General features: G+C 36.0%; 2 protein-coding genes across 4 annotated transcripts in view; both read left to right on the forward strand.

The window, feature by feature from the left end:
* Positions 1-12,275, forward strand: part of LOC124628344 (uncharacterized) — a 72,170-nt gene that overhangs the window by 16,295 nt on the left and 43,600 nt on the right. The window lies entirely within an intron of this gene.
* LOC128633030 (carcinoembryonic antigen-related cell adhesion molecule 5) overlaps positions 1-12,275 on the forward strand; it is a 50,210-nt gene that overhangs the window by 9,461 nt on the left and 28,474 nt on the right. For all 3 annotated transcript variants that reach the window (XM_053681517.1, XM_053681519.1, XM_053681518.1), the window contains exons 4-5: positions 5,656-5,736; positions 7,898-7,978. In XM_053681517.1, coding sequence (XP_053537492.1) covers positions 5,656-5,736; positions 7,898-7,978 — 162 coding nt within the window. The remainder of the gene's footprint in view (positions 1-5,655; positions 5,737-7,897; positions 7,979-12,275) is intronic.

The following is a 12,275-nucleotide window of genomic DNA, read 5'->3' on the forward strand; positions in this document are numbered from 1 at the left end:
TGGGTTGACATGAAAAATTAGCAATTTCACCATATAAAAAACATATAAGTCATGTCTACTATGTTTCACAGTCACCATGTGACTTTCAGCAACTGAAAACACTATTGCCAGGAGTTTTTTTTTTGCCCCAATCACAAAAGCATGTTTAAATGTTTTAAACTAAACTCATCAAAAAAAGAAACATCCCTTTTTCAGGAGACTGTATTTTAAAGATAATTTTGTAAAATCCATATAAGCGTTACAGATCTTTATTGGAAAAACAATGTTTTTCATGCTTGTTCAATGAACCATAAACAATTATTGCACATGCACCTGTGGAACAGTCCTTAAGACACTAACACTTTACAGGTGGTAGGCAATTAAGGTCACAGTTACAGTAATACTAAAGAGACCTTTCTACTGACTCTGAAAAACACAAGAAGAAAGATGTCTAGGGTTCCTGCTCACCTTCGTGAACATGCCATAGGCCTGCTGCAGGGAGGCATGAGAACTGCAGAGGTGTCCAGAGCAATAAACTGCAATGTCTGTAATGAAAGATGCCTAAGACGGTGCTACAGGGATACAGGAAGGACAGCTGTGATCGAGAACTTGCAGATGCCTTGGTGGAAGAGTGGAGGAACATCTCACAGCAAAAACTGACAAATCTGGTGCAGTCCATGAGGATGAGATGCACTGTAGTTCTTAAAGAAGCTGTAGGTCAACAGATACTGACTGTTACTTTTAATATTGACACCCCTTTTGTTCAGGGACTCGTTATTCCATTTCTGTTCATCAAATGTCTGTGAAACAGAGCAGGTGAATGTGAGAGGACGTTTCTTTTTTTTTTTTTTTAATGCTGAGCCTTCAAGTCTAGCTTTTGTTGAAGATTACTTTTATCATATAAACTACATATATGCAGAATTTTACATGCTTACATGGTATTTGTGGGACGGGGAACACTATCACATCACAGCAGAATACTGTTCATAAACAAAAGCACGTGATAGGCATAACAGGGGAAGAATTTTTTTTATTTGAAATGTTTCTGTGGACCTTTTGTTGGCACACATTCTTGTATTTGCAGTACACAAGCTGTGGTTCAACTACACGATACAATAGATGCCAGTGTGAAAGCACAATAGAAAGCGTGCTGCTTCAGCTCTGCTCTTGCATCTAGTGTGAAACAGGCCTTAGTGATGTTAGCTCTGTTAGCACTACTACCATTGTTAGCATCGCTAGCTAGTTGCAGCCTCCAAGCGAGCCGAAAAAGTGTTCAGCTCATCTGCCAGACTCAGTGTTCTGGAGGATGGTGTTTTATAGTTGGATGGTTTTATGTTGGTATGTTTACGTGACAGAAAGTAAGTGCACAAGACAGGTCTTAAAAATGCCAAAGCTCAATGCTCTAAACGCACATTCAATCCACACTATATATAACACCACAATTACCAGAACGGTAATTGAGGCTAAGCGTAGCCCATCATTCATCACGCACAGGAACTCGTATGTCCCGAAATCGAGGAAAACTTTCCAGTGTAAGTTAAGTTAATTCGATATTACTAGAGATGCACCGATACTAAATTTCTCAGCCGATACCGATAATTGATTATTCAGAGTGATTTTGCAGAGTGATACCGATAACCAATACCGATAGTTCTGCCTTTTATACTTTCTGTTAAATTAATAATAATTAATTCCACAATACTGAAGGAAATGCAAATAAAAACTTTATTCTCTCCATTTCAACAAGTTGTTTAACAGTAACTGGTCTCATAAACAGAAAACACATGACTCAAATTAACATTAACACATGAACAAAATTCTGAAGATTAAAGTAAGATTTCTTAACTTATTGAATGTTATTAATTCATATTAACATTGACTGAATTCTAAAAAACCTCCTGATAGACTCACATTCACTCATCACAAACAAAAACATTTCTACTTCATCACTGAACATCAAACTGGTAATATATAATAAACTTTTTTATATATTAAAATTAACTGGATATGAAATATACTACTCTACAAATATATTTTTTTTCTGTGCAATATATACTTTTTTGTCAACTTATCTTCATTTAAATCTTTCAACGCTGTACTGGCCCTTTAATTCAGCGCAAGCAGCTCGGCAATAAATAAATTAGACTCAACGTGGAAACTCCCACTTCACTGCTGCAGCGTCCGGTGTAAAATTTTAGCAGTGCAGAGCTTACAAACTGCTGTTTTGTCATAATTCCACACAAGAGACATCATCTTTACACACAGCACGAATTCTAGGTGTTTTTTCTCCCTCTTGATATGTGTGTGTGTGTGTGTGTGTGTGTGTGTGTGTGTGTGTGTGTGTGTGTGTATATATATATATATATATATATATATATATATATATATATATATATATATACATATATGTTTCTTTTATGTTTTTGTACTTTTTTAATTACTTTTTATAACTTTTATTATGTTTTTAAAATAACTTTTATAAAACTACATAACGGACAGGTATGGAACATGAATGATCAAAAATGCTTCTGAACACTATATCTACTTTGAACAAGAGAACTAGGCTGTAATAAAATGGACTATTTCTAATAGACTATTTAAGACTGAAAGCATTCACATAAGAATAATTAAGAATGAAGAATAAATTGGGATGAAGGGCGCGTCTCGTTATGCATGACATTGTTAAATCTCCGGCTCTCAGCCCCTCACTGAACAGAGCAGACGCAGAGAGAGGTGTGAGTGCAGAAGGAAAGCAACACTTTGCGCTTGCAGGACAGTACTGCCGACATTTGGAAAGTCGTAAGGTTTGTCCAAAAAGTCGCTAGATTTGTCACTAGGCGTTTTTTTGTTTGTTTGTTTTTTGTTGTTGTTTTTTTTTTGCAAAAATGTTGCAAAAAGTGGTCTGAAAAGTGGCTACGTTGGCTACACTGGTCTGCACTGACTGCTAGATAAAAGGCAGGCTAAGCTCCACCTCTCACCACCAAAAAGAAAATACAGAGGGAGAGGGAACGCAGGGTTTTTCATTTATGCACATTCTTTTTTAAAAGTAATACACTGAGAACCCAAATGATGCCCTGTCTGTGTTTTTTCTTGAAAACAATTTGCGCCCCCCTTCCGATCTCTCTGCGCCCCCCTGGTTGAGAACCAGTGCAATATTTGACACAATGGGGGGAGCAGTATTTCCTCTGCAAATAGTTCTAATATGTTTATTGTTACACTTTCTAATATCTAACTTTCTAAAGGAGTAAAAGCTATAGAATCTTCTTTTTTTGTGGATTGGGGTGTGTGAGAAATTTCTCAATAGTGATCTTACTCCTCCAGGGATGAATCTCATTACTTTTTCAAACTCGCAACTTGTAACTGATGTAATCACAACTGTTCAAAAACTCTGTATATGTTAAAGATCCACCCTTCTTAATTGTATAACCCATCGCATGTCTTTTTCAAACCAAACTTTTAGGGAAATATTTTTTTCTTGTATTATGTTTTATGTGTCTATTGTTCCAAATGGTATATTTGTGAGGTGATTCGTTTGTAGGTTCAGATCCAAATAAGTTTCATTTGTAGTTTCCCCACATCAAAGTTGCATTTCAGGAAAAATTCTAGTGGACCAACTTGCTGAAAAATAAAATGTGGGAAAATATTCCATCCACATAGTCTTGTGAAATGTTTTTTTTTTTTTTTGGTTTTTAATAATTTTGTATCCATTTTAACCATATTCATTTCCATTGGAGGTTTAGTAGTCTAAGGCATTAGGCGTTTTTTTTTTTTTTTGGATATTTACATATTATATATATTTTTCAAATAATGAGGTAAATAATGAGAGACTCTGACTCTTTAAGATACTCCTTTTAAACCCAATCATGTTACTGATCTGTTGCCAATTAACCTAATTAGTTTCAAAATGTTCCTCTGTTTCGTTAGTAACACTTACTTTTCCAGCCTTAAGTTGCCCTGTCCCAACTTTTTTGAGACTTGTTGCAGCCATCAAATTCAACATTACCTTTTTCCCCCTTAAAATGGCACATTTCCTCAGTTTAAACATTAGATATGTTTTCTATGTTCTTTTGTGAATAACGTGGGTTTATGAGATTTGCAAATCACTGCATTCTGTTTTTATTTACATTTCACACAGCGTCCCAACTTTTTTGGAATTGGGGTTGTATAAAACGGTCTTCTAGAATAAAATCACTATAATCAATTAGATCTAACACCAGCTGAATATTTTCACAGATATGCCTACCCTTCATAAAACCATAAGACTGACATTCATCTTTGATTTGATTAAATCCTTTTTTAAGTCTAATACTAAAGCTAATATTTTTGCATCATTATTATTTAAGGTTATTTGTCTCCAGTTATCTAATGATCAGTTTCGGAATTATAGTTATTAGACCCCGTGTCATTGTGGTAGGAAATGAGGTACTTTCAACTGCATCCTTGAAAACAAAAAGTAGAAATGTATAAATATCATCTTGAAAAGCTTGGTAGTATTCACGTGTCCATCCATCATTACCAGGGGATTTGTTCTCGTTTAATTTTGCAATACCTAATTTGATCTGATTATTTCTGCATCACATAAATTCCAGAATTCATGTTCTTTATAGCATGTTCTTTAAGGGCATGTGTCCACACATGTTTGTTTCCCCGTGGCCAGAGTATTTTCAATTATTTGCAGTGGGAGTGCTGCGTATTTTAAAAAGCATCGTGACGATGTGCTGAGCGTCTATTCCACACTGATCTCTGTGTGCTTGGTGTTTTTTCTGGTCGTCGAGAATTGAAAAAATTTCAACTTTCGGTAAAACGCAGTGCTTGTCACCGTCACGTTTTTTAATCATACTTTATTAAGAAATTTCAAGTATTCATTACATCAAAATATCAGTGGTTACAATATTAATATAGACCTATACATTGTTAAAATTTCAAAGAACATAATGTATATTTACATGAATATTTACACTTTGCCAGCTATCACGTTTAAAATGTCCCATGGGTGTTTATTTTTTCTCCTTTTCAATTGTCCTTTGTTGTTTTTATTCTCTTATGATCTGTTTAAACACAACCTCAGCAGAAATATGGGATTGTTGCATAATTATTTTGCATCTTGTTTTCCAGATTTTATTATTCACTGTGCAGATTACTAGCCAAAGAAAAATGTTCACTTTCTTAGGCAAACTTCCAGCAAAAAATGTCATGCCTTATAGATTTTTCGTTTAATTTTATATTTAGCTATTCCAATATTGACCATATTTTCCCATATCTCTGCTGATCTTGGACAACAGGGGTGGTTCTAGACCATGTTTGTGACCCTGTCTGTCATCTCAGCCCCCATAAAACTACCAACTATCAAACTATCAAAACCTCTTTTATTTTCAAGATTTAAAATAACCCCAAAATGCAGGACACATCGTTAAGAAGAAGAAGAAGAAGTAGCAGAAGAAGAAGAAAAGACTAACAGGCAATTTTATCCGAGGTTTTCTTTACGGTGTTTATTCTCTTTTATATTCTGCGCATGCGCGGTAGCTCTTCGTATGTGCGTCGCCAGCTATCTACAGTACTTGAATAGAGAAGCGCGCAGTGGCTGTGCTGCAGCAAACAGATCAGTCCAATAAGATACAACATTCAGAGACATGCTTGCTTTTTTATACATGGATATGCAACGTTGTTTTTTTACAGGACAAGAAGTGCAAGGGCAAACAAACGGAGAGACTGAATGGGTCACAGTGACAGGAGACAAAAAGTTAGAGACAACTCCGGGTAAGAAATGATGAAGAACATAGTGAACATTTTCTAATGTTCTCACAGCTAAGAACACTTTTATTGCTCAGTGCCCACAATTCAGTAGTAGTATTCCAGAAAATATTTTCTAGTTTTCTGTTTCCATAAAATATTTAATGCTCAAATATGCCATTTTCATAGTCATGATAATCCTCTAACATGATAATTAACCCTAAAATAAAAGTCCTGACATTATTTACTCACCCTTACAGTATGTCATTCTAAAACATCATAACCTTTTCCATTTTAAGATCAGTGATTAAAGGGGTCATGATTGATTTCTGTCTGTCATGTTTGGAGAACTAATGCAGGTTGTAAAATGTTTTGCTATTTGTCTTTTACTGTGTATAATTATAAAGGCATGGTTGTATTTTGTGTCTGTTTCTCACACAAAAGCATGCCTTTCACATAAAAAAAATATTCCATTCAGCCCATCACAGTGGTTCTCATTTAAAGAGAGACATTTCATTAAAAAAAGATGCATACAGACAGTCGTCTGTCAGTCAAACTGTATACGTGTAACGATTTGAGCCGTACTGCAGAGTGCAAGACTGGTAGCATTGCATCAGTTATAAAATTTTAGTATCGACTTGGTACCAATTTAAATATCGGTACTTTACACTTACTATATAGTAATATAGTGGTTCCGTTTTACAAAGAGGCACTAATTAGGAAATTGTCTCTAGCTTAACATCCTCACTGAGGCTTAAGCCCCCTAAGGATGAAATCCTAGAACCGCCCCTGATGGACAGTATATTAAAAGATGTTCATTTGTTTCATTTTCATTACAATCATTAACAGAACACTTTTTATAATAGGACATGTTTGTAATCATAAAGGCAAGGTTCTGTTTTGTGTCTATTTCTCCCACAAAATCATGCCTTTCAAATAAAAAAAATAATAATTTAGCCCATAACAGTGGTTCTCCTCATTTAAAGAGAGACATTTCATTAGAAAAAGATGCATACAGTGTCGTGGAAATTAGACAACACTCGCAGACTCGTCCTCTCAGGTGAAGTAGTTTATCACAGAATGATGAATACAGGATAGAAGATGAGAGCGCTCTGAGTGCTTGTGCTGAACATGTACTGTATATATGATGCACAGGGCACGATACACTTCTATGTACCGATAAGGAGCAGTTTGATGCAGTTCAAACGGGCTTTGTTGCAGGGTCTTAGCAAATGTGCAGATGAACAGAAAAACATCTTTGTGTCTCTGTAAGCAGATAAACATTCTGTACTAATCTAAATCACATGGCATGACCTTGTTACGACCCGGTATAGATCAGGCGCAACATACAATAAAATAAAAAAAGAAAAGGGTTGGCGAGAACAAAATTGCGTTTGTTTTGTTTATTCTCCAAACTGAGCACCTTTTATACACACAGTGGTTTCACTCTTCAGAAGCCGGTCAGGCTAAAATAATAAACAAAAATACCCTCTAACTTTACCACAAGAAAACTAACTAACCTACAAGAAAAGAAAACAAAAATACACCGTCTTCTCTCACTCCCTAGCTAACCCAAAACCAGGAGAAAAGAAGAATCAACACAAATGACGCGACTTCCTACAAACCACTCTTAACCGTGCACTATTTACAGACATGACTATTAGTGTGTTACTTAACAAAATAATATATACATATATACACAAGTGTATCACATGAATCGTAACGGGGCAGAGCATAAACAAAGTCAAATCAGGCATAAGGTCATACACAGGCGAAAAGCACTTCTCTCTACACACAATGGCAATGATCTGCCCTGAGATGGAGACTGACGAGGCTTAAGTACACTTCCGGAAACATGCAGGCAACCAATCCTGTCGTACAAGGCTGGAGCAAGTGTGGACAAAACGTGATCATCCATTAGCAAGCCGGAACGTGACGCATGCAGTAGGCGGGGCCTAGAGAAGGGGGAGGAGACGAAAGAATCCCATCCCACCACTGACAGACACACAAATGGCACATAGAGCAAACAGAAATACACTGGATAACGTAACAACCTTCTTATGCGTGCATCCTAGCGCAGGCATAGAACACAACTTAATTCATGAAATAAAAGACAATTTCTCTCACTCAGAGACATGCTCGCTTTTTTATACATGGATATACAACATTTTTTTTTTTTTTTTTACAGGAGAGGAAGTGCAAGGGGGAACAAACAAAGAGACTGAAGGGGTCACAGTGACAGGAGACAAAAAGTTAGAGACAACTCCAGGTAAGAAATGATGAAGAACAGAGTGAACATTTTCTAATGTTCTCACAGCTAAGAACACTTTTATTGCTCAGTGTTCACAATTCAGTAGTAGTATTCCAGAAAATATTTTCTAGTTTTCTGTTTCCCTAAAATATTTAATGCTCAAATATGCCATTTTCATAGTCATGATAATCCTTTAGCAGGATAATTAACCCTAAAATAAAAGTCCTGACATTATTTACTCACCCTTACAGTATGTCATTCTAAAACATCATAACCTTTTCCATTTTAAGATCAGTAATTAAAGGGGTCATGATTGATTTCTGTCCGTCACGGAGAACCAATGCAGGTTGTAAATTGTTTTGCTATTTGTCTTTTACTGTGTATAATTATAAAGGCAAGGTTGTGTTTTGTGTCTGTTTCTCACACAAAAGCATGCCTTTCACATACAAAAAAATATTTCATTCAGCCCATCACAGTGGTTCTCATTTAAAGAGAGACATTTCATTAAAAAGGATGCATACAGACAGTCGTCTGTCAGTCAAACAGTATACGTGTAACGATTTGAGCCGTACTGCAGAGTGCAAGACTGGTAGCATTGCATCAGTTATAAAATTTTAGTATCGACTTGGTACCAATTTAAATATCGGTACTTTACACTTACTATATTGTAATATAGTGGTTCCGTTTTACAAAGAGGCACTAATTAGGAAATTGTCTCTAGCTTAACATCCTCACTGAGGCCTAAGCCCTCTAAGAATGAAATCCTAGAACCGCCCCTGATGGACAGTATATTAAAAGATGTTCTTTTGTTTCATTTTCATTTTTAGTAGAACATAGCAACTCTATTTTACAACACACCATACTACTAATCTGCCTACACATTATCCACATTATATCTCTCATGTTTACTGATATGTCTTTTATTCATATGTTTTTAATACACTCTAAGCTCTCAGTTAATGTTAGATGTTTATGTTGGAACATTTCACCATGTTCTTTCTCATTTATTTTCCAATATACGGCTTTATTCTGCATATTTAACTGGAGCAGCGCTATAGCCCATCCACACTGCCTCTGTTTTAGTCAGGTTTCATTTAGCTCCTGAGATTTTTTCATAATTTTGAAAATGCTAAATAATTCTGTCGAGTTCCTTTTGGTCTTTTACAGACACAGATATATCGTCCGCATATGTCTTTATTTATTTGTCACTTTTTTACCCAGCCGTCTAATCACAGTGGAGGTTGGGCGGGACAAATACTACACCGACCAAACTTCACATCCTACATGTAGCATGACTGAACAACAATGGAGGAGCAGTTAATATTGCTGGTCTCCAAGTATTCATGTCTGTAAAAGACGACATCCCCAGACTACCAAAATATTAAAATAGAAAATAATGCTTGGAGGAACATTTTGAGATGTTTCCTCAGCCACAAAATCTCATGACCCCACATGGACTGGTGGGTCCGTCTTCTCTTTCCATGTGCTTGAGCCATTCTTTCATCCAAAGCAAGGGCAAGAGCAAATACTTTACCTTGTGTTGACCTTTTTATATTCAGTAATTAGAATCTAGTAACATTCTAGTAAGTTACTTCTGTGGATATTCCGTATCATAGCAACCAATGAGTCTTGGCTGAAAAAAAAAAAAAACGCTCCAGAAATTATATTTCTGGATTTCTTGAGTTAATACTGATGTCTGGTGAAAATGTCATGTGAACAGCCTCATTGGAAATATATTTACTGAAAAAAATGTTGACCCATCCAATACATATTTCCCCACTGTGTCTTTATAATTTTTTATAAATTTCCCCATCTATTTTACATTTACAACAAAACTAGATTCATAATTCCCTTTTTTGTAATTTATAAAAATTATTTTATATTTTTTCCTCTTTTCTAACCATCTCCTTTTTGACCTCAGAAAGGCTCTCTTTGATTTCTCTTCATACCATTTTTCCAGGTCTGATTATAATATATGTAACTTGTTGTCAGACTGTAGGTCAGTATCTGCAGAAGATAGTTGGACTATTTCATATGTTTTTTTACTTTGAGCAATTTCCTTACCCCTTTTCATAGCTTCATAATTTCATAATTCATAGCTTCATAATTTCACCTCATTTCATTAACTCCCAATATCTCCCATATACTTTTTATAATTGGGCTTTACTCTAGAATCACTTAATAATGTTGGGGTTTTTTTTGCCTCTTTCTGAAAAAGATCATCTTAAAGTAGGTTACATTTAATTTCCAATAACCCCTGTTCAATCCACAGACACCCAAATGATCTAGATCAATTGGTAAGTTCATTTAATTTGTGGTCAGTGAAGACCAATGGATTGATTGAGATTGAGATTTTTAAAAAATTCTTTCCATTAAAGTGTCTGAGATAAAACAAACAAACAAACAAAACATGAATAAATCAATTCTTGATTGTTTAGATCTACCCTGTTACACCATGTCAATTGCTTCTTGTCTGGATTTTTAAATCTCCAAGCATCTATGACATTATGATGACTAATCTAATCTACTAATATTTGGACATATGGAATTTGGTCCTTTAGGAAGTGGATTTCGATCTATTGGTACATTAGGGACTAAATTAAAAAGGATTTTATTTTAATATTTTGGAAAATATCTTTTAGTTTTTGTATCTCTACTGTAAATATATTGTATATATAAATATATATTGCCAGTAAATATGTATCATGATAAATGGACACAAATAAATAAGCCATCTTCCAAATGTATGAGTTTTACTGAATATAATTTTTCCTTTGAATGTCTGTTTAAGAATCACCACACTGGCAGATTTACTCCTCTGACAAGAAAGCCATATATCATTTCCCCATTGCTTTTTCCAAAGATCAAGGTCAAATGATAGCGTGTGTGTTTCTAGCATGATATAAAAGTCTTCATTAAAGTTTTTGCAATATAAAAAAACAGAATTACATTTACAACAATCTCTAATACCTCTGACTAGAGCTGTAACAGTATGAAAATTTCATAACACGATTATCGTGACCAAAAATATCACGGTTACCAGGATTATCACAGTATTGTTAAAATGTGCTGAAAATGTAGAAAAAAGTACTGATACACACAATGAAATCATTTAAACAGGTTTAATATTTGTGTTCGACCGCACATCAACTGCCCACCGTGGCATCACCCCCACTGTCGTTTTGCTTTTTATAGAAATAAAATTAATTTAGTTCAGTTAGAGACATGGTGGAAGGCAGTGACGGCACTCAGGAGAATTTCCAACTATCCAAGAAAACCAAATCCAAATGTGGTCATATTTTGGATTTAATAAAAATTCTGAGGGGAACTTAATAGAGGATGGTAACCCTGTCTGCAGAACTTGGCAGAAGAAAGTTGCTGTGAAAGGGGGCTTTGGTACTTCATTGGAACTTTCCCTATTTTCCCCCTCGCTTTAAATCGCTTATGAATGCCCATGTGGCTGCGTGCATTTCGCTTTCGAATTAGCGGCAATTACTTGAATGGTGGGTTCATAATTATTCTTAATGAAAAACACAACGACAACAAAACAGTACAATGACAAACTCGCTTATATTAAACCAAATCTTTCACAATCGCCTTGTCTCCCAGCTCGCCTCACTCTTCCTATTATTCAGCTAACCTCACTCTTCCTGTCAGTCAGCTCGCCTCACTCTTCCTATCATTCAGCTAACCTCACTCTTCCTGTCAGTCAGCTCGCCTCACTCTTCCTATCATTCAGCTAACCTCACTCTTCCTGTCAGTCATCTCGCCTCACTCTTAATGTCAGTCAGCTCACCTCACTCTTCCTGTCAGTCAGCTCGCCTCACTCTTCCTATCATTCATCTCGCCTCACTCTTCCTGTCAGTCAGCTCGCCTCACTCTTCCTGTCAGTCAGCTCGCCTCACTCTTCCTATCATTCAGCTAACCTTACTCTTCCTGTCTCCCAGCTTGCCTCACTCTTCCTATCATTCATCTCGCCTCACTCTTCCTGTCAGTCAGCTTGCCTCACTTTCATCAGGTGATAAATGAAATCTGACTGCTGATCTGTGCTGTGACTCTGACTCATTTGGCTCATGCTGAATTGAGCAGACGCGTTCAGTTTTTAATTGTAGCGTCCGTTTTCATACTCAAAAAACAATGTTGCATGCTGCGCCTGTGCCAGAATCATGCTGGGTGTGTGTGGACAGCCTTTACAGCGGGTTTTACAGATCATGATAATCGTGCAGTTTTAATGATAATTAAATGTGACACGGTAATACTACCCATCAGGGAATTGTAATGTGAAACGGGTAATCGTTTCATCCCTACCCCTGAC

Source organism: Ictalurus punctatus, chromosome 7, assembly GCF_001660625.3.
Source record: "Ictalurus punctatus breed USDA103 chromosome 7, Coco_2.0, whole genome shotgun sequence".
Taxonomy (NCBI): domain Eukaryota; kingdom Metazoa; phylum Chordata; class Actinopteri; order Siluriformes; family Ictaluridae; genus Ictalurus; species Ictalurus punctatus.